At 43.2% G+C, this 27,449-nt stretch overlaps 4 protein-coding genes across 4 annotated transcripts; all 4 read left to right on the forward strand.

The window, feature by feature from the left end:
• The first annotated feature begins 84 nt into the window (after window positions 1-84).
• prpf19 (pre-mRNA processing factor 19) lies at window positions 85-4,723 on the forward strand. Its single transcript, XM_030114968.1, has 16 exons — window positions 85-269; window positions 477-626; window positions 1,538-1,614; window positions 1,882-2,023; window positions 2,152-2,225; window positions 2,365-2,430; window positions 2,518-2,559; window positions 2,651-2,725; window positions 2,807-2,882; window positions 2,974-3,083; window positions 3,219-3,374; window positions 3,491-3,560; window positions 3,647-3,820; window positions 3,929-4,011; window positions 4,385-4,490; window positions 4,582-4,723. Exons 1-16 carry the CDS (start codon window positions 251-253, stop codon window positions 4,677-4,679), a joined length of 1,518 nt encoding a protein of 505 aa, XP_029970828.1. The 5' UTR covers window positions 85-250; the 3' UTR covers window positions 4,680-4,723.
• Window positions 4,724-6,637: 1,914 nt separating this feature from the next.
• tcirg1b (T cell immune regulator 1, ATPase H+ transporting V0 subunit a3b) lies at window positions 6,638-15,418 on the forward strand. The gene is made up of 21 exons (XM_030111162.1): window positions 6,638-6,770; window positions 8,275-8,397; window positions 8,608-8,686; window positions 8,870-9,018; window positions 9,098-9,193; window positions 9,280-9,341; window positions 9,429-9,555; window positions 9,650-9,732; window positions 9,831-9,924; window positions 10,464-10,676; window positions 10,762-10,912; window positions 11,020-11,159; window positions 12,113-12,270; window positions 12,363-12,453; window positions 12,544-12,662; window positions 12,755-12,968; window positions 13,086-13,196; window positions 13,279-13,371; window positions 13,461-13,581; window positions 13,729-13,900; window positions 14,510-15,418. The coding sequence occupies exons 2-21, from the start codon at window positions 8,281-8,283 to the stop codon at window positions 14,601-14,603; spliced, it is 2,484 nt and encodes an 827-aa protein (XP_029967022.1). The 5' UTR covers window positions 6,638-6,770; window positions 8,275-8,280; the 3' UTR covers window positions 14,604-15,418.
• Window positions 15,419-19,219: 3,801 nt separating this feature from the next.
• On the forward strand, window positions 19,220-21,462 carry LOC115401967 (involucrin-like). The gene is made up of 2 exons (XM_030110375.1): window positions 19,220-19,396; window positions 19,854-21,462. Exons 1-2 carry the CDS (start codon window positions 19,351-19,353, stop codon window positions 20,372-20,374), a joined length of 567 nt encoding a protein of 188 aa, XP_029966235.1. The 5' UTR covers window positions 19,220-19,350; the 3' UTR covers window positions 20,375-21,462.
• A 3,305-nt stretch (window positions 21,463-24,767) lies between these two features.
• On the forward strand, window positions 24,768-26,688 carry mrpl18 (mitochondrial ribosomal protein L18). Its single transcript, XM_030106731.1, has 4 exons — window positions 24,768-25,058; window positions 25,134-25,302; window positions 26,134-26,368; window positions 26,453-26,688. The coding sequence occupies exons 1-4, from the start codon at window positions 24,980-24,982 to the stop codon at window positions 26,528-26,530; spliced, it is 561 nt and encodes a 186-aa protein (XP_029962591.1). The 5' UTR covers window positions 24,768-24,979; the 3' UTR covers window positions 26,531-26,688.
• Window positions 26,689-27,449: the final 761 nt, after the last annotated feature.

Below are 27,449 nucleotides of genomic sequence, written 5' to 3' on the forward strand. Positions count from 1 at the left end.
TTTCATGTTGACTCATGCCGTTTTCATTTGTGCCGCTGTGGTTCCTGCCTGCAGGGGGCGGTGTGGTCACTGAAGTCAACTGAAGCGTAGAAGAAGAAGAAGCTCCGTTTGTAGCGGCAATGAAAGGACAGCGTGTTACTTCCAATTCAAGCAAAACATAAGTAAAGTCTTCATTAGCGGTTATAACTTTCTGATTCCACGCAAATACAACTCAAGAGTAAGAAGAGGCCATTAGGACTGCGCCGGAAAGATGTCTTTGGTTTGTGCAAGTACGTAAATCTGCATTCATTGAAATGACGGAGGCAGTGGAGGTTAGCTAAGTAGCACGCTAATGCTACTAGCTAACACGGCTAACGTTAGCGGCCATGCATTGCCGCCTTCCTTTTCAACTAGTCCCCTAGTTTTGTCTTGGGGTCGTTTTGCAGATGGGTTTGCATGATTTGTTGTAACGGAGTTATGTCTGTACTTCCACCCAGTTTCCAACGAGGTGCCGGAGCACCCGTGCGTCTCTCCGGTGTCCAACCAGGTGTTTGAGCGCAGGCTGATCGAGAAGTACATCGCAGAGAATGGGACGGACCCGATGAACGGACAGCCGCTGTCCGAGGAGCAGCTGGTAGATATCAAAGGTAAAAACTACAGATCGGCACACAGGACGCTTTTCAGTTGGTCACGTCCAGCCGAGGGATATGTATTTCAATATTACAGATGTTAATTCATGAATAAATTCACAGGTCTAACGTACAGAAATGTCCCATTTGCTTATAAATCTAATCAACATCTCAATTTCTAATTTCTGACTTGGCTTTTGATTAAAACATTATTGTGCAAGCGTTCAGTGATTATTATAGTCTAGATTTGGCTGCTTTGTTCATTAAGTATTATCTATTTTGTTGAACTCTTAAAATAGAGAGGTACTGTAATCCTTAACTGGAAAATTCTGGTATTCTGGGAAATTCAACTATTGACAAGTACACGTGATAGAAAACCAATGTACAGTTGCACTACTGACTTGCAGTTACATTAGTAACTGCAAGTTTTATTTTGCTCTGTAACCTCTGTATTCTTGCATTTTCTACATTACTATAAGGGTCAATAAGTAGCAAGTCATAATAACTATTTTCACAGCACTTTTCAAAAACAAAAATAATGATTTAGTCAGTCTGCACTGATGAATCCCTATATTGTTCATCTGATTATACAGCTCATATTAAGAGTTCATGTGAAATGAATTGCTGAGATTTGTGGTAGTACATGTGCCAAACTGCTTGTACAAAGAAGTGTAGACTGTGACCACCTCTCCCTCCCTAACTAATGTTTTACTTATCTATTCTGAACCAAATGTTTGAACCTGAATCATAGTAATACATGCATTGTAGCTAAACTCCCACATGTTACATTTAGAGTACGCCTCTGTAGAAAAGTGCCATTTTATGTTTCTCAACAATTCTCCCAGGAACCTTGAACATCAGCACAACAAGATTACATCAGTTCTTTGGAAAGTCCAATAAACGGTGCTTGTTCTCTTTCTCGGATTTAGTGTCCCATCCTATTAGACCAAAGGCACCATCTGCAACAAGCATTCCGGCCATTCTCAAGTCCCTTCAAGATGAGTGGGTAAGTGCTGTGATCTCTGTGGATCTGCAAAGAAGTTGCTCACAATAAATCACTGAAATCATCTGCTTTAAGGTTCCTGGTTTCTTCTTTTTGTAAATATAAGCATTTTTGATATTGGTGATAAAATGTTCTTCACCACAAATACGTTGCCACATGCATTTATCAGAGCTACCTCAACCAATATGAGCCATATTAATCATTCTCAAATTGTTTTTGCCTTTTTTGACTTCAAATTGAAATTTGAAACAATAAAATGTTCTGTTTCAGGATGCTGTTATGCTTCATAGCTTCACCTTGCGGCAGCAGCTGCAGACAACTCGCCAAGAACTGTCACACGCCCTGTATCAACATGATGCGGCCTGCAGAGTCATTGCTCGACTCACCAAAGAGGTCACCGCTGCAAGAGAGGGTCAGCTGACTGCTGTTACTTTTTAAGAGAATGAAGGCGCTTGAATAAATTTGACACTACTTGTCAGATCAACATGAGCGAACTGATAGCTCATTAAATAATGGCGTTCTTGTCGTTTTCGTCCACAGCTCTGGCCACTCTTAAACCCCAAGCTGGATTGGTCGCCCCTCAGGCAGTCCCTGCCTCTCAGCCTACTGCAGCAGTAAGTAACTGAATGAATCCGTAGTAAAGAAAACTCTCAGCATCACTCATCACAGAATTTCCTGCCTTTTTATTTAAAAAAAAACAACTTTTTTTTTAAATTTATTATTATTTTTAATTCTCTGCTGCTCGTATTCCAGGGTGCTGGTGGAGAGCCGATGGAGCTTAGCGAACAGGTGGGAATGACTCCAGAGATCATTCAGAAGGTAAGTGTTGGCTCTTGTATTCCTGAAGAAGCCAGTGTTGGTCTCAGAACTCTTTTAAGATGTTTCCATATTTTCTTCTATTAACAGCTCCAAGACAAAGCCACCATTCTCACTACGGAGAGAAAGAAGGTATTATATTCCTCTTGTTATGATGTGACTTCTCTTCTGTGTTGTATCCAATCCACCCTCACACTTATTTTTCTGCTTTATCTTTTTCCAGAGAGGAAAAACTGTCCCAGAAGAGCTGGTTAGAGCTGAGGATCTCAGCAAATATCGCCAGGTGGCCTCACACGCTGTAAGTGTTGGTCCTTCAGAATCTTTTGAAGCTCTGGTGTGATGTGCATTGTCTCAATGATGTGTCTGCTGCTGCCTTCAGGGTCTCCATAGTGCCAGTGTTCCTGGTATTTTGGCTCTGGATCTGTGTCCCTCTGACACCAACAAAGTGCTTACTGGTACGTAGGATTTGACTCATACTTAATGTGTTCACATCTGGGATGTGTCAAGAGACTGTTTTGTGACATTGACCGTTTTGTGCTCGTTCAGGTGGAGCTGATAAGAACGTGGTGGTGTTTGACAAGAACGAGGAGCAGATTGTGGCCACGCTTAAGGGCCACACTAAGAAAGTCACCTCTGTCATCTACCATCCTTCTCAGGTAAATGTTGGCCTGTTTGTCATTTCAGCAGGAACTGAAATCTCACCATGTGATCTAAAAGACGATCAGTGACTTTAAATATGAGCTATTGTTTACATCTCCTTCATCTACTCTCCATTTGTTTTCCCCCTCTAGTCTGTGGTGTTCTCTGCATCTCCAGACACCACCATCCGCGTGTGGTCTGTCACAGCAGGGAACTGTGTGCAGGTGGTGCGCGCCCACGAGGCGGGAGTCACTGGGCTCTCCCTCCATGCCACCGGGGATTACCTGCTCAGCTCCTCTGAGGATCAGGTGTGTGTTCAGCTTTCAAAGCTAATACTCCACATTCTTCAGTTATTAACCGAAGGAAAAAAGTCTTTGTAATTCCAAACTTCTTCAAAACTAAGTGTAGTTTTTTTTTCCTGCAGTACTGGGCCTTTTCTGATATCCAGACTGGCAGAGTCCTCACCAAGGTTACTGATGAAAGTGCTGGCTGTGGTGAGCGTCTCTATACTTAAACACAGGATGTCTCTTTTTCACAGTCAGCTAAGTACTTAATGTTTCCGCTGGCCGGCTCTCCACAGCTCTCACCTGCGCCCAGTTCCATCCTGACGGTCTCATTTTTGGCACCGGCACGGCCGACTCTCAGATCAAGATCTGGGATCTGAAGGAGCGTACCAACGTGGCCAACTTTCCCGGCCACTCTGGACCCGTCACCTCCATCGCTTTCTCTGAGAATGGATACTATCTGGCCACAGGTTTGATTTACTGCTGCACTTAGTTGTTTCCCGAAAATTTCCAGGAACATTTCAGAAGTTGCACTTGCATCACTCGAATGTAACTTTACATTGTTGTTTTTGCTCCAGGCGCCCAGGATAGCTCTCTGAAACTGTGGGATTTGAGGAAGCTGAAGAACTTCAAGACCATCACACTGGACAACAACTATGAGGTGATAATTATCAATTCTCATTGAAATTCCGTTGCTGTCTGTAGTTTAACGAAGTAACTCTTGTGCATACCAGTAAGTTGTATTCCGATACCCTGAAATGGCTCCTAAGGGCTTGGAGGTGAGATTAAACTAAGGGTTTGCAGTATGTCAGTGATTATCTTGTGTTACGTCGTCCAAACATCTGTGTGAAGCATCATGGCATCTATGCATTAACTGGTTTTCTTCGAAATTTAAATAAACCTACACATTTTATTCAGTGTTATTATAAATAGGACAGTCTGTTCTCTCAGTCCGAAAGAATCTAATCGGATTGAAAATCGCTGTGTAGTTGTATCTCTTGTGTTGAGCGATTGTCTCTTGTTTTTGCTTTCAGGTGAAGTCCCTTGTGTTTGATCAGAGCGGTACTTACCTCGCTGTCGGAGGCTCTGACATCCGCGTTTACATCTGCAAGCAGTGGTCTGAGGTCCTCAACTTCACAGGTGAGCAGAAGAAACGTTCATCTCTGTCCCGATGTTCAAAAATTCATGAAGCAGCGAGCTTTCAAATTTCTAATGAATTCTCTCATTGCAGATCACTCAGGATTGGTGACTGGAGTGGCCTTTGGAGAAAATGCTCAGTTCCTGACCTCTGCGGGAATGGACAGAAGCCTCAAATTTTATAGTATGTAAGAGAGGATGATGCAGCCTCTGTCCTGGACGCAGTCAGTTTTAGAGAGAGAAAAAAAAAATCACTGCTAACTTTGCTTCTTTTAGTGTGTTAGTCCTTGATTCCATGGAAGAAATCCCATGAAATACTGTTTTTTTTTTTTTTTTTTTTTTTTTTTTAAGCTACAGCAGGAGTAACGTATTTAGTTAAACATGTTTGAAATTCACATAATGTTAAAATGAGATGCTGAGCCAGCCTAAATTCCCTCTCCCGTTTGCCAGAAATGATTTTATTGTAGATTGTGTGTCAGGACGTTTCCAGGCACTTATGATACACCTCTAAAGTATACAGAATGGAAATCTTTAATCAAATGGCTTCTTGATGTAGAGCAGCTTCATTACACTTTCTCCAGGGGTAAATGACATCTGTAGTGATGCAGAGTCAATTTGACGATGAACATGTGCGTGAGGTTTATTTCTCCTGCAGTTTTACCCTTGTTTAGGCATCCCTCAGGTTGATTTTTCTCCATTCAAAAATTGGTTGTTTTTTTTTTTTTCCATTTGTATATTCCTCATGTCTTGATGTTGTGTATGAGTTGCACCTCTGTTCTTTTACAATAAAATATCTTTTGTATTTCCATGCAAGTGTCTCTCATTTGTGGATCTTTGGTGCAAACACAATTTCAAAATGTCTTATTTAACAACTGCTCAGTAAATCACACACTTTTCATGCCTGGTAGAAACACAATAAGAGGCTGCCCTGATGCGCCGTTGACTGACGAAAGTATTGCTGTGTACTCTGTAGTGAAGGTAGGAAACACCATAGATTAGTCACTTGGTTATTTGGTCTCAGGACCTGTTTGTGCTGATCAAGGGTCATTTAGCATCTGGTATTCTTGCATTTCCATTAAGACTATTTTGTTTTGGTGAACGTTTTTCAAAGTATTTAACACTGATTTGTTTTGCAAGAGTATAATACAGAAATCTATTGATTAGAAGTTCTTGGCTGTATAAATTTGAAAAGTTTGTTAGTTCAAATTGTGAGGATTTCTGTGATTTTAAAAGTAGCAGGCTAATGTTTGCTACAGCATGACAAAGAGCGACATTAAAATAAGCATTTGTTTTCCTCTGGTCCCTGTGCATGGTTTTGCAGCTGTTTTACTTTAACAGGATTCATTTCTGTGGTTGCTGTGCATCTTTGGCACTATGCAGTTATTATATGCCTCTTTACAGTCCATGTGGTCTATTTGCATCACTGCAGGCATTTTCCCTTTCTGTGGCCTAAGACTAGCTGTGATCTCTGTGCCTCCCCCCCATGCCCTAAGACCAACTGGCTGACTCCCTATTAACTACTAGTAAGTTGAATAGTCCCTAAGCATATGAACTCCAAACTTGCCGCATTCAAAATGGAGGCTGAGTGCCTTGTATGATGTATTTCGAGTATACCGAAGCTGTGAATATGTACATAAAGTTTATCATGTTCCACTGTTTGAATGGTGTATGAAAACATAGTCATGGCTTCACTCAGTCGCACTTGAATTTCATCTTAATGCCAAATGCACCAGTGCATATGAAGGGAGAACATGCAAACCCAGACTCAAACCAGGAAATCCTTGCAAGGCAAACATGCTGACCACTTCTTTAATGGCATTATTCATGCATCTATGTACCATTGTTAGAAGTTGATGTTAGAAGTTCGTCCAATCAATCCTGTCATAAACTAAAGATTCCCAAACTTAAAAAAATAATAAATTGTTTAATATCAGGTCAAAATATTCTATTTAATTTCAACATCGCTGTATGGCGTAATTTTCGGTGGGCAGTCAGATGTAATCTCTTCAGATGAGGGGAAGCTAAATAAAACTAAAAAACACAGTTTTCCCGCCATTCCGAGCCAACCTCGAGCTCTCGCGGACACCCGGAACACGGCCGTCCTCCTCTGTCACGTGAGGCGGCAGTAACGTGACTCTGATAAACGGGAAGTGAGAAGCGGACAGAAGTTGAGCTGTATCTCAGAAGAAAGAAAAAAAAAACGTCCAGTTTGTCCCGGTTTACATTCCGGGGACCGACGGTGGGAACGGGCCCGGACGTGCTGACGGCGGCGGCGGCAGACAGGTGAGCCGTGCGGGTCTCTCAGATCCACTTTGTGCGCTTATCCGGCGGCTGTTGTTGTTTCCAGGGCTTAAATCAAACCCATGTGCTTCTGCTTAGTTTCCCTGGAATCCCCCTCACCTAACATCCAGCTAAAAGAGCGTTTATTTCAGTGTTTTAGTCGCTTATAAACGGTCTGGTGTCGTGTTTCGTCTGGCTCCTTTATCAGGTAAATCCGAGGTCAACATTCATACATTAAAAACACACCTTTCTTCTTCACTGACCTCAGTCTGATTTATAGTTATAATCGTTAATATACTAATAATTTATATAGTATTGCTGTCAATTATACTTGTCCCAATCTGTATTTGGAATTTTAAGTTTAATTTGATTGCTCTTTCAATAGCAGGCATTTGATTCAGTTTAAATGGGACATGTAAGTGACCCTGACCTGTCAATACAAAGCTCTAAGAATAAAGCTATTGGTTACAAAATGCAGATCAAATAGTCTCAATGGGACTTTTAGAGGAAAATCAAGGTCACGTACCATTTTTGTTGAAACACCTTACCTGTAAGTATCTTCAAGTACTGGTTATTTATAGTAATGTGAGTGTCTGGGATCTGTTTGTCTCTCTGCTTCACTAATGTTAGAACAACAGGATCATGCAGTGACAGACAGCTAACAGAAAGTCCCATGTTTATCATGAGGTGTTGATTCACTTTCAGTGCCGTGCTCAGCGCTGTGAGCCTTGTTGTTCACCACTTTCATGTTTTTCAGAAAACAGCAGCGGCGCAAAGCACAGCTCTCAAAACTGAAACCAAACTCAAAGGCTTTGTAATCTGGAGGACAGATTCTTGTGACTGTTCTCGTCATGCTGTGCAAAGTAAACATGATAAACTGTTAAACACACAGCTCCGATGAATGTAATAGAGGCAGCAGAAACATGGGTTTTGCTGAAATGGAAATTCCACCTATCCGTTAGTCAGGAGAACTCCACGCTTCCTCTTTCTTCGGTTTCCAGTCATCGACTTCTGTATTGTCCTCACTGAAAATAGACACCACCTGTGATCTTTTTTCTAGACCACATACAGAATCGTTTCTTCAAAAAATTGATTTTTTTTTCCACAACTTTGTTCAACTTTTTTTTCCTTTTTCTTTTTACAAAAGCAGAACATTACAGTCAAATATCGTTAGCGCCGTAGTTGTTGTAAAATCAAAGTCAAAAGAGACGGAAACATAACTTAAAGTCAGAGATTGAACATAGAATAAGTAGCCTGACCAAGTGAAAATGAGAAGACAGTCCGTGCTTTGTGCAAACCACACCCCATCCTTCTATAAGAGGCATTTTTCTCCTGGGAACCCAGGTTTTATAGAGTCTGGCTGTTGAGCCTGTTATTATTACAAGGTGCAGATTATCTCTCATCCATAAAGATTGAGTCGAGGGTTCGGATGATCTCCAGTCTAAAAGTTTGCTCGTTTTCCTGCACAATGCCACTTTTTGGTTTGACTGTGAACTTCCTTGTGCAGGTAGCTATGGGCTCCATGTTTCGCAGTGAGGAGGTTTGCCTGGTGCAGCTCTTCCTTCAGTCCGGCTCGGCCTACAACTGTGTCAGCGAGCTGGGAGAGCTGGGCCTGGTGGAGTTCAGAGACGTGAGTGGATTCATTTAGGCTCGTATCAAAGCCATTCTGAACATGTTTGCTGTCACTTGCTTCCCTCTCCGGGCTCCGCAGCACGCCCTGTGAAGTGCTGCTGCTTTGAGTCAGTGACATGAAGCAGTATTTCCCCGTCTCCTCTTCCAGTCAGATGAATATGAGTAACCTCATGACCCTCTTCTTCCCTTCTCTGTCCCGACGTTTCAGTTAAACCCGAATGTGAACGCTTTCCAGAGGAAGTTTGTCAGTGAGGTCAGACGATGTGAGGAGCTTGAGAAAACCTTTAGTGAGTATTACCTTGTTCTTCATACACATTTCCACGTTCTGTCCTACTTTACATGTTTGTTTTTTTTTTATTTTTTTTAAACTGTAGAATTAGGGTTAGAAAGGCTTCTTTGTATTTGCAACTTCCAAGCATTCACTGCTTCAGCCTCTTTTTCATGTTCTCCATCTTCTTCTTCTCCTTCAGCCTTCCTGGAACAGGAGATCAGTCGCTCCCTCTCTCCGCCCCTGCGGTGCCCCCTCCCTCCTCCGTGCCCCACCCCTTCGGCCCCTCAGCCCCGCGAGCTCATCACCATCGAGGAGGAGAGCGAGAGGCTGGCCCGGGAGCTCAAGGAGGTCTGCGACGCCCCGTGGATTTTTCCGTCCACCGCTGGAGGATGAAAGTCTCAAGTGACACGCGTGTGTTTCTCGACAGGTGTCCAGGAACAGAGACAGCCTTCGGGCTCAGCTGACACAACTCTGCCAGTACCAAGGAGTCCTGACGCAAACCCACTCGCTCACAGTCTCACATGTGAATAAAAGACATATTACTTTAACCGTTCAACTGGAAAGTTAGTCCACAATCTAACAATGTCTTCTTCTGGTTTTGTCTTTAAGGCGCCTCCGCCTGCGCTAGAAAACCAAGGCCTGTTTGATAATCGCCAAGATGTCCACCTCAGGTAGAACCCTCACGACAGTCTGCTCGGTGTTTTTACCCGCCTTCATCTGCGCTCGCCCTCTCATCCTCTTCGTCTCCTCTTCCTCAGCTTTGTGGCCGGAGTGGTCCACCCCTGGAAGGTCCCCTCGTTTGAACGCTTGTTGTGGCGGGCCTGTCGCGGTTTTATTATCGTGGACTTCAGAGAAATGGAGGACAGACTGGTGCATCCGGACACGGTGAGAACTCAGTCACACAGAGAGGAAGAAAATTATGTTGAATCTTAGTGATTCTGTAGTGCTCATAACACGGATTTACTGTTTCTTGTTACAGGGGGAAATGGTGCAGTGGACAGTGTTTCTCATCTCATACTGGGGAGATCAGATCGGACAAAAAGTCAAGAAAATATGCGATTGGTGAGGAAATCTGGTTATTCATTAAAAAAATAAAATAAAATTGGCAAAAAATCCACACCCGGATATGTCTTGAAGCTGACTTTCTTTTGATTTTCAAGCTTCCACACTCAGACGTTTGCATACCCTGAGAGCAGTGCTGAGAGAGAGGAGATTCTCCAGGGCCTTCAGGGAAGAATCGAGGACATCAAATCGGTAAGTTTTGCGCCGATGTGTAACAATCCAGTATCCTTTTTGCTGCAATGATAGTTATCACTTATCAGCATTTGAATTTTAACTGTTATTTAACTGGAACATCACAGGAAGAAAGCAGAATTTATGGAAGGCGTTCCACAGTATTGTTTTGCATCGTTTATCCATTTTCCTCACATGACCTAAATGTCCTTGCAAATACATTTTTTTGTTTCAGATTAGTCTCAGTTGTTCCTAGTGTCTCACATCTGTCTCAGTTGTATTTGCATCAAGAAAAACATGAAAGAAATGAGCTTTCGAGATCATTTAAAAGAACTTATAAGATGAATTTTGGCCCACCTTTGAGTTCAATCATCAATTCTTTTATTTTCTCACCGGTTTTTTTAAATCTCCAGCCTGAAATCATCTTAATAAAAAATGGGGACCTTAGTCTATAGGCATTAAAGAAAAACTTTCAGTGAAGTGATACAGCTTGCAGTCCGTCTCCAAAGCATCATGTTCACCCTCGTCTTGCCCCTCACTTCCTGCCTGCGGTTTTTCAGGTGCTGGCACAGACCGAGAGCTTCCTGCAGCAGCTGCTGGTGAAAGCCGTCGCCGTCCTCCCTCAGTGGAAGGTGCGAGTGCAGAAATGCAAGGCGATCCAGATGGTGCTGAACCTCTGCAGCCCTTCAGTCACCGATAAGTGTCTGATCGCGGAGGCATGGTGTCCCACCGCCAAGCTGCCCGAGCTGCAGAGCGCGCTGAGAGAGGGAGGGGTGAGACGGCGCCGCAGGGACAAAAAAAATGGTTGTTGGTTTTTTTTTCCTCTCTGTTTTCTCATTGCTTCTTCCTCCTCCTCAGAGAAAGAGCGGCAGTGGGGTCGACTCGTTCTACAACCGCCTGCCGTCCTCCACCCCTCCCCCGACTCTGTTTCCCATCAACTCCTTCACTGCAGGTTTCCAGAACATTGTTGATGCTTACGGCGTGGCCAGCTACCGCGAAGTCAATCCAGGTACGCCACCGTGCCAGTTCCCATCTAAAGATCTGTGCGTTCTGTCGCATAAATATAGTTTAGCCCTGCGTTTGTTTGCCTCAGTGAAGTGTTTTCTCTCTGTGCAGCGGTGTACACCATCATCACGTTCCCCTTCCTCTTCGCCGTGATGTTCGGGGATGTGGGTCACGGTTTGCTGATGACCCTGGCTGCTCTCTGGATGGTCCTGGAGGAGAAGGACCCCAAACTCAAGAATAACACCAATGAGGTAACTCAGTGGACGTTCGTTCACTGCTTGATGCGGGTTGGGGAGCGCCGGATCCGATCCTACCCAACTGCCTGTAAAGGCTGGATTCTCCAGTCACACACACTCACTTTCCACATGTATACATGCATGTTTGTTGTTTTGTGCAAATCGGAGCAATCAGAGAAAATCCACATGTAAAGGGAACAGTTAAACACTTCACAAATCACACTCAAGTAAGTTCATTCAAGAAAAAAAGGGATTTGTGTCAATCCAAGAAATGTATTTAATGCTGAAAAAGTCTGAGTAAGTGGGGATCTTTTGGATTTAACTACAGTTCTGCAAATAAACACAAAGGTTGACACAATCTGGAGGAGAAAAAATAACTATTCACCTCATATTCAGACTAATAGGGAATGTACTTAATTACATTATTTTTGCTTACTTCCATATGACAAAGCAGGCTGAGGAGAGTTTTAGTCCTCCAACAAAATCACTTTGTTTTTCTGCTCTTGTTTCATTTTATTGAGAGCATTACCGAGATCATCCCATGTCTGTTTATGAGTGTGTTCCACCGAAAAACATTTTTGTCCAAATTCCAGTCACATGTTTTTTTTTAAACTGAATTGAAAATAATAAGATTTTATTTAGTTTGAATTGAGATTTATTGGAGTCATTCAGGATAACATTAATTTCATGGCTGTGCAGATGTTTGTCTTTTTTTTCTAACTTCAATTTTCTTTCATTTTCCTCATAAAACAACATGAAATGATATACACACAACAATTTTCAAACAAAGAACACTTACACGAACAAATTGTTGTCTGGGAAGTACTTTTCTGCTTTGTCTGGCTGGTGTCACTCGCCACATGGTCATCCAGTTTCTCATCTTTAATTGGAACATGTACATTCTGGTTGCGTCATTGAACAGTGGAGCTGGATCCTGGATCCTCACCTTCGAACCTCTTGTGTTGCAGATCTGGAGGATGATGTTTGGAGGGAGATACCTGATCCTGCTGATGGGCCTTTTCTCCATTTACACGGGGGCCATCTACAACGAGTGCTTCAGCCGAGGCCTCGCGACGTTCAGCTCGTCCTGGCACGTCGGCCCCATGTTCGAGAAAAACATTTGGAAGTGAGCACATTGCATTCATTCATTCTGGAAAATGTGAGGTTTTTATTTCCTGTAAGCTAAACATCCTCTTTTATTTGACTCCCTTCTCTCAGTTCCTCGGTGCTGGCAGAGTACCCGTTCCTCTCGATGGATCCTGTGGTGCCTGGGGTTTTCACCAACGCCTATCCTTTTGGCATTGATCCGGTATGACCGTGACGCTCTTTCAGATAAACAAACAAACAAACCAGCCTGCTCCCACTTATATCTGCAGCTGTTTTTCTGTGTGGTTGTCAGATCTGGGGCCTGGCCAACAACAAGCTGACCTTCCTGAACTCCTACAAGATGAAGATGTCCGTCATCATCGGTATTTTTCACATGACGTTTGGAGTCTGCTTGTCGTTCTTCAACTACTGGTAAAGTAGCGATTCTTTACATCACGGCATGTTGTTGCTGTTCTCTCTCTCTTTATTTCATATGTTCTTCCGCTTCACGCCGTTTTCCGCAGGCACTTCGGTAAGATCAGCAGCGTGTTCTTCGTGCTGATCCCAGAGCTCTGCTTCATGGTGTTTCTGTTCGGCTACCTCGTCTTCATGGTGGTCTTCAAGTGGATCGCTTACACTCCTGCTCAGTCCAAGAGTGCTCCCAGTATCCTGATCCACTTCATCGACATGTTCCTCTTCACGGAGAACGCCGAAAACCCGCCGCTCTATCAGGGACAGGTGGGTCATTTTCTTCTTCTCCTAAAACAAATCACGTTTGTTTACCATTGGGTATAGATGTACATATTTATATTTACATGTTTTTAATGTTTTGGTTTACATCTCTGCCCTGTGCAGATTGTGGTGCAGAAGGTCCTGGTGGTGCTGGCTCTGTGCTCGGTCCCCGTCCTCCTGCTTGGGAAACCCACATGTGAATATTTCAAGTTCACAAGAAGACGGCGTCGTGTAGTGAGTCCCGTCACGGTCGCGCGAGAACAACGATGTCTAAAGAGAGAGCCTTGATCCCTGACAGAGGTTTAATGTTCCGCAGCGCCTTGAGGACGACCGGCGCCCGCTGATGGGTGACAGCGGCTCCATCAACACCCGTCAGGGGGAGGTGGAAGGAGGAGCCGCAGACGAGGAGGTCAGAGAAACACACTCATGAGTTGTTCTGTGAAAAAAGGCCGAAATCCAGCAGGTCTGATCTAAATGAATCCTGTTTGCGTTCGGCAGGAGTTTGACACTGCGGACGTGTTCATGCACCAAGCCATCCACACCATCGAGTACTGCCTGGGATGCATCTCCAACACGGCGTCTTACCTCCGGCTCTGGGCTCTCAGTCTGGCTCACGCACGTCAGTGGCTCTTCATGCTCCTTCATACTCGCGTGTCGCTCACTCAGTTCTTCCTCTCTGACATCAAACGGATATTTTTTCCAACCACTGTCTGCCTTGTGACTTGTGTGTGTGTGTGTGTGTGTGTGTGTGTGTGTGTGTCCACAGAGCTGTCGGAGGTGCTGTGGGTGATGGTCATGCGCATTGCTCTGAAGTGGCAGGGCTACGTGGGCTCCGCCGTGCTCTTTGTGATTTTTGCCTTTTTTGCCACGCTGACCGTCGCCATCCTGCTGGTGATGGAGGGACTGTCGGCCTTCCTGCACGCGCTGCGTCTGCACTGGTGAGGACGAGAGCTGAGACAAGATAGGCGCTGAAAGTCTGAAGTAGGGTTTGTGTTATTGTGGCGACTGGGTCGAGCCGCAGTTCACAAAACAAGTAACGGTCCAAACCTTTACACTTAAAAAAAAAAAAGAGAGATTTGTGGTTTCTGTGTGTTCCAGCTGTCAGACTCTGTAAATAACCCAGAGGCCTTTCCTCTGTGTGTCTCATGACTCTTATATTGCTGTGCACATTGTCCCCTGCACAGACTTTGACACTTGATGTCATTTCTCTAGACACTCAGCAGACTGTTGCAGGCAGTGGTGGTTATTTTGCTGTTTTTTTTTTTTTTTTGTTTGTTTTTTCTAAGTATGACACTTATCCCCCAGTCAGCTACATGAGTGTGAGCAGTAAGCATTACATTTAGCTGGAATAATTTCTTAGTTAAAGTTATTTTTCCAGTTTCTATTTGGTCACATGAAAGACAAACGACACCGAATCAAGTTAGGATGAGAATGTTGCTCGCCCCTGTCGGCGCCAACAAACTGGTCGATCGATCCTAAAGTGAAGAAAAAAAAGATAGATTGAAGCCAGCAGCTGTTAATATATGTTACTGTCATTTCTCTTACAGGGTGGAGTTTCAGAATAAGTTCTACAGTGGAACCGGCTACAAGTTCAGCCCCTTCTCCTTCTCGGCTCTCATCAATGCCCCAGCTGTTATATGATCGGCTGCCAAGCGGTTTAGTTAACGTGTGTTTCTGTCTTAATAATGGTATTCTGTTGCCTGTAGGCAATGAAATGGTTTAATTAACTTGCACAATAATCATCATGAATGATTGACTGTTATTTCTGCATTGGTGGAAGTAGTCCTATAATGAATCGCGACTACATTATATCAAATAGAAAAGAAATATACTTTTGTATCCCCCATGCAATTTTTTTATGCCTTTATGTACTCCTTCCTAATTACTCGTTCAGCAGCTCAAACAATGGTGATTATTTGCATTTCATTGTGTTCTTAAATAATGAAGGCACCCGTTACGAAAAGGGAAGGTGGATCTGTCCTGCTGTTTAAGGGAATGTCTTATCTCTCACTTCAGCTTGTAAGATCAAAAATAAATGACAACAGGGAATGATTCAAAAGACTTTCGCAAGCCAAAGATACTTCCCCTCATTGTCACGTCTTCCAAACTCACTACACAGCAGGTATTTATTGATTGATCCATTTTGTACGTGCCTTACTGAGATTCTCTGTTTATGCAGCTTTTCTGTTCGACGGATACTCTTTCCTATCATCATGCCACAGTTTTTCTTTTTTAATTTCTGCCTCTTTACACTGTACAAATGATCAAATACGAGTTGGAATTAAATAGGACTCATCGCGCTGGGATTTTATTATGTGAAGTTACTGAACCAGTAATTTCTCTTTTCACACATATATGCATGTCAATACTAAAAAAAAAAGAAATCTGAACAGAAGCTTAAAGGTTTTTAATTTTCTCAACAGGCAGTGTCAGCGGTTGCCACATGTGCTCATGCCCTGGTTCAGAATCATTTGCTGTCCTAAATTTGTGAATAATTTATAATGTTGTGAGAAAGCATTGCAAATAAACGGATGTCAAATCAGATTTGTTCATGAAATGCCAGAAGCTATTTGACTTCACAAAATTAAAGATTTTCCATCTATTTATCAGAGTGCTGAAGCTGATGTCGCCCAAATCTGAGTGAGGCGGAGTTCTTTCCAAACACATACTCTTCTATTATCCACATGAACTCACAATACAGAGAAATTAAAGCCACCTTGAACGGGTCCTTGCCGCTTGCGCCAGTCCGAATGAGACAGCCCGTCATTACATGGTTGTTGGCAGGGACAGACATGTAAAATATGGAGCCGATCTAAGCATGCACGCCCCACTTCCTGTTTCCAGCAGGTTTCAGTTTACCCAATTATAGGTGAGGCCTCTGATGCAGCACACACTGTAAGCCCAAATAAAGATGAATCTACTCAAAAAAAAAATAGAGGAAAGTGGTCGCTGTAAAAGAGTTCAGTAATGTACACTGAAAACAAGTGACTTAAACTTAAATATTTTAAGTTCTGGAAGTTCTTGTTTTTTTAAGTATAGTAAACTTAATGTCAAGCTGATTGAACTTAAAATCTTCAGTATTATCAATTCATGTGTCCGGTCAATTGTACTTGGCATTTTAGGTGGATAAATTTTGTATTCATATTTTTAAATAGGCTGTGTCAATACTAAAATTTGGGAAAAAGTACACAGCCAAAACACGTTTTTTGTTGTTTTTTTTCAATTGAAAGTGAATGCAAGTCAATGCCATAAAAACTCTATATGCAGGCAAAAAGCTGGACACAAAATTTCCGGAGAAAATGTTCACATTAAATATAAAAGTTCAGTAGAACAGAGCTACTTATGTTTGAACAAGTGTATTCATCCTGAAGGATGTGTGTGGCTGCTTTGACACATTGTGAAGATGTTGTATGGACCCCAGGAAGAATAGCTGTGGCATTGCCATGCTAATGGGGATCCAAATAAATCAAATAAATCAAAAGATGTAAACAGTCACTAAAATACTCACTCAAAACATACAATTTAACAAGGATGAACTCTTGTCTGCTTAACACTGTTGTCAGTCATAGGCTGACAACATGAGCACTTATTGGTGCTTTAGCATAGAAACATTATTAATAAAGATAACTTGAACAAGGACGGGTGCGCCCCTCCTGACGCTACTGCAAACTAACTTAACTAACTTAATACTTACTATATGGAGCAGTAGCTAGATTTTCAGAACCTTTGTTCATAATGCGAGCTGCTTTTTCAAAGTCTGTATTTTTGGTGCCAGCTCTCCTCCACCCAGATTTAACATTACCTGCTGAACAAAGTTGAATGCATGCCTCATGCACTTTGGGAAGGGCATAATTGAGTCTGAACAGGACACAGAGAGCCTGAGGCAGGTCGGCTGGTTTTTCGATCACCAAATTACCCTCCAATTGAACTGCCACACTGGATAGATTTAGCTGAGGATTTTCTTCATTGACACAGAGGATTTCCCCTGAGATTGCTGTACCCATCCTTGTCAGTCACATCCTGACAGGAAAACAAAGCCATTAGTAGATAGTTCTATGTTGCCCATCAACGTGTTGAATGTGCTGTGAAGTGAGAAACCAATTTTAATGAGATGATCAGAGACACATAAAACTTTCCAAATCATTTAGTTTCTTAGTTTCTTTTCTTTTCTTTTCTTTTCTTTTTTTTCGGGGGGGGGGGGGGGGGGGGGGGGGGGTGCTTTACATTTTTCATCTGTTTCAAACTCTTTAATCAAGTGGTGATGATTCCCAAAATTATTCCAAGCATCTGCAAAATGTACAACTTATGAGAAATTCCAGGCTTTGTCTATCATTTTAATTACTTGATGATGTTTGACAGATTATTCTCATTAAATCGACAGTTGTTAAAAAAAATCGAAAAAGAGAAAAAGAACGACTTGTTCAAAGAGCTCCAATGGAACAGCGGATGAGCTGCAGTTCCCCCTGTGTCCAGCAGGAGTCAGGATGAAGTGAACGCTGTTTGTGATCCTCCAGATTAGTGAGAGAAGAAGAAGTCATGGCGGCTGTGCTGCTGTGTCTCTCAGAGGAAAGATTTCGTCTCCTGCAGCAAAAGTGAGTCCAGTTCAGGCTCTGAGAGAGTTTATCAAGCAGCGACTAGTGATGGCAATCTGAAGCTTTCTGAAGCAACAAAGCTTTCAACACAATTGTATTGAAAAAAGGTTCAGTACTCGAAGCTTTTCAAATCAGAGCCCAACAAGGACCTCTGGTGGTGAAAGTCAAGGAAAGCATGTCATGTGTCAGAGCTGAATGAATGAATGAATGTGATGTATGAGTAATTACATTTTTTAAATTATTGAATGATTTGTCCACATCACTAAAACCTAGTATAGCTAATATTTTGATGTCAGCATTTCTATTGTTCATAGGCCAACTTGAATAAAGATGGGGATGAAAAAGCAGAGTGTTCATATGTATGACTGAATGTGTTTGAAGTGACCAGTACATTTGCTGTGTCTCACATAACAAGTCAGCAGCAAGCTGACTTATCATTTGAGACACAGTAATTATTTAGGTATCATGAGAGATAGTGGAAGTGAATTGACGTTGGCAGATGCTGGCCACAAACCAAACATTGGACCTAGAAAAATAAATTACAAATGAGGGATGTTTTTTAACGAAGGGATTTGGTCTGACAAAACAATATGACATATTGTTGCAACTGGCAACCAACCACCCCAAATATATTTCAAAGTCTAACATTAACAATGAACAAAATATAGGCATAACACATTTGCTCATAACACCATTGTTGGGTGAAATGAAATGAAATCAAAGTGTTCCCAAACTTCAGAACGTCCTCTTTTTGTCACAGGCTCCATATCAAATCTATATTCACTGTCTCTCACTCTCTCTCAACTCACAAACTGCCTCCACAGCCCACAAACAGCTGCAGCGCGTTTTAAACCTGTGAAGCAGCGGCTGAAGCGTCACGTGGGTGTGCGCGAATGAAGCTTCAGACGTCACGGATCACGTGATTATCAGGAAACGAATCAAGCTCCGATACAAAGCTCCACTGAGAAGAGGTTCATTTTTTCAACACATGCTTCGAAGCTTCGGTGTCACGGTTAACATCACTAGCAGCGACTAAATGCTGCTGCTGGAGAAATATTCACCGCGTTCCAACAAACTATCGTCCAGTTCGAGGTGGAGATTTATCGACAGAGAAAACTTCTGCAACTCGAGTGGAAACATCAAGTCAAGTTACACAGAACAGGTATTGAAACGTGAGAATGAACACATGAATGTGACTCCTGATCGTTCCATTGATTTTAAAGCTTGCAGACAGAAACGTGGCTGCAGCGGCAGTTCTTGTTCACAGTGAAGTAACAGAAAGCAGGACACGCCGTTTGAGCTTTTTGCAAACTGACGAAGTGATTTATTTACACTCAATCTGAGCTAACACGCGTTTGTGCAGATTTTACGCTTCACGTTTACAATCCAGACATTTCAGTAAGTCGTTTAGAGTAATGATGCGTTCAAGTGTTGCTCGGAAAAAAAAGTCTGAAACATCTCATGTTGGAAACTTCCCACAAAGGTTTCAGAGCTCAGAGAAAGTCATGTTGCATCCAGATAGTTTTCCCATTTATCCTCTGAAGACCACAGGTACTGTCAGTGTTACTGAGCAGAGCAGGTTTTGTTGTGATTGAATGTTTGTATTTTCAGTGTCTCCTGTCCTGTTTCATCCAGCCATCACTGTAAAACCTTCACATCCATCACATCAAGACGATTCCCACCACTCTGTGAGGGACTGGAGCACCCAGAGACTAACTGCTGCTGTTGAGGAAATATTCACCCTGTTTCAACAAACTGTGCTTCAGTACGAGGAGGAGATCGGTCATCAACGCAAAATGCTGCAAATCAACTGGAATCCTCAGATCAAGTTACACAGAACAGGTATGAGGACACTGTGAGCAGACGTGCTTGATGGAACCAGGATGACCTTTGCCCTCACTGGTCTGCCCAGTAAAGTTGTGGAGGGTGATGCTGTTTGAAGAGGCATTTCCTGACAACATTTCAAAGCAGAATGTCTCATTATCCCTCCACCTCAGCTAGTAGAGTAAACAGTTAGCAGAATGTTGCAGGTGGGTGAATACATCACCTGCAAACAGTTCATCCAGATAAGTAATCAATCATCAGCTGAAGATGATCAATAAGTAACAATGGGACTTGACTGTGGTTTTTGAATTTTGAACGAAAGTTTTCACTTTGACTGCTGGAGTAGCACTTTTTTTAAGGTGGACTGTAGAGTTAATGTTGCTAATCTCAAGAATGAGGCTTCACACTTGTGTGAGAAGCCTCATTCTTGTGATAATGATGTCATCTTTTATCTCCTGCTTTTGTTTCCTTGCAGAGCTCCAACAGGATCATGACTGCAGAGAGGAGCAGCTCTTTAAACAGGAAGCACACTGCTGTCTAGAACAGGACGACCCAGAACCTCCACACATCGGAGAAAAAGAAGAAGAACCACAACCTCCACAGATCAAAGAAGAAGAAGAACCTTCACAGATCAGAGAAGAAGAACCAGAAATTCATCAGGAGCAGGAGGAAACAAAATCCTCACAGATCGAGGAACACGAGGAACTCAGCACCAGCCAGAAGGGAGAACAATGTATTCTGAAGTTTGAAAGTGAAACCTTGAAGGTTCCTTCTGTTGAGGATCACAGTGACCTGAGTGAACCAGGCGTTCCAGAGACTGAGTGGTTCCTCTCTCAGGACTCTGAAGTCCACCATGAGAAAAGACACATGGACTCAGAATCAGCTCCAAATGTAAAGCTGAAAAAGCTCAAGGTGTTTCGTAGAAACAATATGAACATCATTCATGTTTCAGAGAAGCAGGCTCAATGTGAAAAGCTTCTTTGTGAAGAAACGTGAGAAAACTGACCATAAAGAATATCAGTTAAAGGTCACTGATGAGAAGATACTTAATGCAACATGTGGCAAAAATTTTAGGCAACCGGTCCGCAAGAGAACTCACACAGGCGAGAGTCCTCATTCTTGTGGAACATGTGGCAAAAGTTTCAGTTTTCAAAGTTCTTTGTTGCGACATGTGACAGTTCACACAGGGGAGAAACCTCATTCTTGTGGACTATGTGGCAAAAGTTTCAGTCGACATAGTCATTTGAAGCTCCACATGACAATTCACACAGGTGAGAAGTCTCATTCTTGTGAAATGTGGGAAAAGTTTCAGTCAACAGCGTGATATGAAGGTTCACATGAGATGTCATGCAGGGGAGAAGCCGTATTCTTGTGAAACATGTGGCAAAAGTTTCAGTCAACAGGCCGATATGAATGTCCACATGAGAATTCACACCGGTGAGAAGCCTCATTCTTGTGAAACATGTGGCAAAAGTTTCAGTCGACGGAATAATTTGTTGGTCCACAAGAGAACTCACACAGGTGAGAAGCCGTATTCTTGTGGAACATGTGGCAACAGTTTCAGGCAACAGAGTATTTTGTGGCGCCACATATCAATTCACACAGATGCGAAGCCTCATTCTTGTGAAACGTGGCAACAGTTTCAGTCGACAGAATGATTTGAAAGTCCACATGACAATTCACACAGGTGCGAAGCTGTATTCTTGTGAAACATGGCAAAAGCTTCAGTCAACGGTTTGATTTGAAGGTCCACATGAGAAGTCACACAGGTGAGAAGCCTCATTCTTTAGAAACGTGACCAAAAATTCCGTCGACACAGTAGTTTGTTACGCCACGTAAAGATTCACACAGGCGAGAAGCCTCATTCTTGTGAAATGTGGGAAAAGATGGATTTATTGTCTTTCATTGCTGCACCAGCGGAATACTCACAAATGGATGAAATCATGAAAGACTAGAGATATTTTTCAGGAAGTCCAGATTTAAGCCAAAATCACCAGAAATCATCAAGTTTGAAGGAAACATTACTGATTCAGACACTGTTTAGACTGTGCTTCAGGAACAGTTCAGTTTGTGGTCTGTCACAATAAAAGTCAACTTTCAAGAAATGGAAATAAAATGTTGATGTGAATCCAATGGGTTTTATTCTTTGCCGTTTATTTTCTCGTTGACATGACTGAGTTGTATTTGAACTTTTCACTCCATAAAACTTTAGAATTCCATCCAACACATGACTGCTGACATACAATATTGTGAAGAAATCCTCATATATAAAAAGGTAAAACTTTGTAGCAAGTTAAGTAATTGTCAAAGTTGTGGTTGAGCAATATGCTGTTTTGCACAAAAATTATCCAAGTTATTCTTACATCCTGTACCAGCATGGTTAAACTGACTTGATATGGCAGAACCCCACCCAGAATATTTTTCACCACATGCCACTGCTAGAGTTAGTGTTTGGTTGAAATGGCTTTCAAAAATAAAATCCCCAAACTCCTACAAAATAAAAGATCACTGTGGGGCGGTTGGAGAACGGCTAAACGAACTACATCGGGTTGTAAGACAGGCCAAGGAACTCTATTGTAAGATCAAGGCCTGATCCCGGGAAGCCCATCAGAGGCTGCCTTGAACAGTCTGCAGAGGATCACCACTGAAAACATTACATCACAGGTCAGCTCACCCAACTGTTCAAGGCCACGTCTGCTTAGTCTGGAAGCACGTCCGGTCGGCTGGTTGAGATGATGAAAACTATGGATGCACTCACTCAAAAGTGAATTTAAAATGACGACCAGATGGGACCATGAATCGGTGTAAAGTCTATGATTTGGACCTAAATCAGTCATCTATTCTTGGCATTCCACCCCCCTCCAGTGCACAGAGTGGTCTGTATTCGATCATCTGGAGTGCAGGAGCGCACAGATGCGGTGTTGTCCTACATCAAGCACTGCACGGATACAGTCACAGTGAACAAACGGATCCGGGTCTATCCCAACCAGAAGCCCCGGATGACGTCTGAGAGGAGAGCTCTCCTGGAAGCATGAAACGCTGCCTTCAAGTCAGGTGACAGGGCTCTGTACAGCACAGCAAGAGCCGACCTCAGGAGAGGCATTAGAGCAGCGAAGGAGGAGTACAAGAGCAAAGTCAAGCCTCACCTTGAGAACAACGACCCACGGCGGATGTGGCAAGGGATTCAACAGCTGACGAATTATAAAGTTAACTCGACAGCAAAGGTAAGTGCAGATGCCTCGTTAGCAGATGAACTCAACAGCTTCTTCGTCCGCTTTGAGACATCGAGACCAGCCACACCACAGTGGGACCTCATCAACCCTCCAGCCCCCGAGTCTCTAACTCTCTAGGAACATCAAATAAGGTGCGCACTGAAGGCGGTACATCCATGTAAAGTTACTGGACCAGACGGCGTGCTTGGAGTAGTGCTTTGTGCCTGTGCAGACCAGCTGGTATGAGTTCTGACGGGGATCTTCAATTCATCCCTCTCACTGGCCGAAGTACCATTCTGTCTCAAAGCAGCCACAATCATCCCAGTGCTAAGTCTACAGCCATTAAAGACCTCAATGACTACAGACCAGTGGCACAGACGTCTGTGGTGATGAAGTGCTTTGAGCGGCTTGTCCTCCAGCACCTCAAAGAGTGCCTCCCCAAGAACTTCGACCCATTCCAGTTTGCCTATAGAGCAAACCGGTCCATGGAGGACGCCATCGTCACTGTCCTCCATACAGCCCTGACCCACCTAGAACTCCCAGGAACCTATGTCAGGATGCTGTTCGTCGACTGTAGCTCGGTGTTTAATACTGTCAGCCCTGACATCCTGGAGAAGAAGCTGGTGGACCTGGATTTGGCCCCTCAGACGTGTTCCTGGATCAAAGACTTCCTGACCAACTGACCTCAGGTTGTGAGAGTAGATCAGTTCCACTCCTCCACCCTGACACTCAGCACTGGTTCCCCCCAGGGCTGAGTGCCTCCTGTACGCCCTCTACACACACGATTGTACCTCCATCCACCCCTCCAACACCATCATAAAGTTCGCCGACAAAAGCACTGTGGTTGGCCTCATCACAGGGGTGGGGTGGGGGAGATGAAATGGCGTACAGGGAGGAAATGAGGAAGTTGAAAGGGTGGTGCTTCAAAAACAACCTGGAGCTGAACACTAAGAAGACCAAAGAGATGGTCATTGATTTCAGGAAGCATAGAGGGGACCGTGCCCCACTAACCATCAATGGAGTGTGTGTGGAAAGAGTGGCATCCTTCAAGTTCCTGGGGACCCACTTAACAGAGGACCTCACCTGGATAGCCAACGCAGCAGCACTGGTTAAAAAGGCGCAGCAAAGACTCCACTTCCTCAAGGTGCAAAGGAGAAACCACCTGGAGGAAAGACTGCAGGTGTCCTTCTATTGAGCCACCACAGAATCAGTGCTGACATACTGTGTGACTGTCTGATTCCCAGCATGCTCTACTGTGAACAGGAAGGCTCTGCAGAGGGTCACCAGAACGGCAGAGAGAATCATCGGCTGCTCTCTGCCTTCCCTGGAAAGCATCGCAACCTCCCGCTGCATCAGTAAAGCGAGAAGGATCTGGGCAGACATCACCCACCCTGGCCAGCAGCTGTTTAGCCTGCTGCCATCAGGGAAGAGACTCAGATCCTTAAAATGCAGGACAAGCAGACTGATGAACAGTTTCTATCCTTGGTCCATCAGACTCCTGAATTCAAAACAATAATCACTGCAAAGTCACTTAAATCTCATATGCAAGAACTTTATATATCTGGACTCCTTTTGTAGTCTTGTTTCTAGGGATGCACATTTTAAATTTTTTTTATGAACGATAACCGACGGCCTTTAACCGGTTAATAACCGGTTAACTGAGTGCATCCCTACTTGTTTCATATGTACATTTGTTTTTATTATTTATTGTTGTTTTATATTTTTCTGCCAGTGCACTGCCCAGTGGCACCCACTTCGATTTCGTGATGTATGATGATAATAAAGCTGTTCTATTCTATGCTATTCTCCAACCTGGGATGATTTCTAGATTCTTCCAGAGGATAAACACCCAGAGCAGAATGGCTAATTCAGGGGCCCTATTTTGAAAGTGCCATTTTACCATCTGCAAATAATTTTTTGACCAAAAAAATGACTTTATCCCCATTTCTTCAATGTATGTAAAGAGACATTAAACCAAGTATCATTAAAATCTGAGATGGGCCACATTCCCTATGCATGTTAGCTAGATAATTGTTTTTATCAGTAAGGAAAGACTTTAAATATAAAATGACAAACCTGCATGATTTATAGTAACACGCTGAACCACACAAGTTAAATCTACAAAAACACACACAAACCAAATCGTGTAACACTAAAGACAGCGGAACCATGGAAACGGAACAGAAAACGCAGCATCTGTTTCTGTGCTACCTATTTTTTTTAGAACCGGAAATGAATGTAATGTCAAACATGGCGCCGCCCATGTCACGGTGAAATGTTCTCGGGTTTAAAATGTATTGATCTTTTCTGAAAACCAGACGAGTGGAGTAGTTTTGAGAGGGCTTCGGTTTTTCTTTCGGAGGCGCTGAGAGGTGGTGAGGAGGAGGGGATGTCTCTGCGGGGAGTCGGCCGCGGGCTGCGACTGTTTTTAGGTCAAATACAGAGAAATGTGACCACAAAACAGACAGGTGAGCTCAGTCCAGTGTTCATTTATATCCGCTGCTTGTGGACTCATGGCAAATAAGTTGCTATTTGTCTTCCAGCTCGGTGTTTGAGTCAGACTTCCTCTCAGCCGGAGCCCAGCGCGGATGGAAATGAAGACGTGAACCCGACCTTCGAGAACAGAAACCCCCGGAACCTGGAGCAGATGGCCCTGGCGGTGAAGGACCGGGGCTGGAAAACCACATGGCCCTCCCGGGAGTTCTATCACAGGTCGGTGTTCACACGTGAACTACGACAAAATCACAGGAAAGTACTTCCAATGTTATTGTTGGGCGCTTTTCTAACACAGACGCACACACACGTTGGAAAGATTTTTACTGATTGAACAGAGCCAGAGGCAATGAAATGCTCATTAAAACATTTCAGCAGAGCAGGTCTTTCAGAGATGGATAATTTAACCTTAACAAAGCAAGGGGACAGTTAATTAGTGCCTGAAACTGATTTGATTACATTCTAGAAGCTTTTAGGGTCATTCAAATTAACACAAACAGTCACAGAGTGAAGCTAAAGGACCATAATGAAAATGAAGCTGTTAGGATAGTAAGCTGCACTGTTCTTATCTGTTATTGTGTGTGAATGTGTTTGCAAGTGTGCGTTTTAATTTGTCATGAAGCTGTGTCGAAGATATTTCTGTTTTTACTGAAGAACAGACAATAATAGTCCAAATGTCAACACAGAGGCATGCAATGACTGTAAAAATGATGGAAAGTTTGCAAATGTGCATTTATCACAGACAAACATAAAATGCCTTCAGAGAGACTCATAGCAGCCATAATGTGAGATTAGAGATGCATCATAACCTTATGAAAACAACCACATCTACAGCCAAAGTGTTTAAGGAGCCATTTGTCTCTTAAGGATCAAAACCACTTAATCTGCCTTTGACTGAACATCGCAAATGAGCAGTGAAGCTCCAATCAGACCTAAATATCACATGGATGTGAATATTTAGAGGAAATAAGTTTTCAAATGTTTGAGGACACAGCTCTCCCGTTTGAGGTCGCTCTGTCTTCATTGTATTGTTTCACTCGTCTCTTTCAGGCTGATGTTTTCTCGCAGCCAGCATCACGTCACCGCCGAGGTCTTCTCCAGCACGTCTCCTGTCCCCGTCCTCTCCTGCTCAACCAAAGAGTGGGCGCTGAAGAGGGAGCTGGCTTCCACCAACTGCGTGTCTGCGTGTCAGGCCGTGGGCGAGGTGCTGGCACATCGCTGCCAGCAGGCCGGCATCACCAGGATGGTGTACCGGGCCATTCCCTGGACGTACCGCTCCGATGGCGTGAGTACATCAGCAGAGGCTGTTCAGACACCTTCATGTCAGGGTTTTTTTTTCTCCTCACTCATTGATTTCTCTTCTCTGCAGGTTCAGGCCTTCAGGAAAGCAATGAAAGAAGGAGGAATCATCCTCAGTGAACCCAGGAGGAAATACATCGGGACCTGAATTAATCTGTCCTCATCAGTTGTTTTGTATAAATGTCGTCAGTACCGTTCTCATTTTGTTCTTCTGTAAATTATCTCTGATAAAAGTTGGCTCGTCTTGCAGTCATTAACAATCTGCGGAAGTCATGAAAGCCCTTCAGAATAAAGCTTTTGCAAGTCGTTATTTCAGCTGTTTCCATTTAATCAAGAGAAAGTGGTTGGTTGGAGTATCATTGTTTATTTTTCACTGTGTGGTTTTTGTACAGTGAGGTAAAGACAATTTGACAATGGCAAGGATGCTTTATTAAGGAATCATTTCTTTTTCAGTGTGAAGTTGGCTCAGGCAGTGAGAACAGTGTGCTATGGGATTATAAAGTGCATGTGGCCTTGTTTATTTTTTTAAACGGTGAGCATGCAGATTAAATGAAATGAGCTTGTGTTCACTGGATTTTGGGGAAAAAAAAAAAAAACCAGCATCAATTCAGAATGTTTCACATCAGCATCTAATGAATCAAACTACAATAAATAAATTCTCCCTTAGGTGACAATATAAACACAGAATGACACCCTGAACAGTTTGCTCTCATAGGCTGGAAGAAAATGAAAAAAAAAAAAAAACACTCCACATGCACCCAGGCCATCGTGTTTATACTCGACGTGGTCCTCAAATACCCATGGCCATCAGCAGTAATGTGTTGCTAGTATAACAGTATATGCATACATGCACACTGGTTCATCAAACAGCACATGACTGACACCACCACTTCATAGCAGGAACAATCAGAACACCAGTCAGAGTCGGAGCTCATTCTCAGGTTGAAGGCACTCATGCAATCCTGGTGTTGGATTAAAAAAAAATAAAAGTGACAGTAGTATATAATAGAGATTCGGTAATTAAATAGAATCATTGGCACATAGTAATACATGGTTTGGCAAACAGG

This window comes from Salarias fasciatus, chromosome 2 (genome assembly GCF_902148845.1).
Source record: "Salarias fasciatus chromosome 2, fSalaFa1.1, whole genome shotgun sequence".
NCBI lineage: Eukaryota > Metazoa > Chordata > Actinopteri > Blenniiformes > Blenniidae > Salarias > Salarias fasciatus.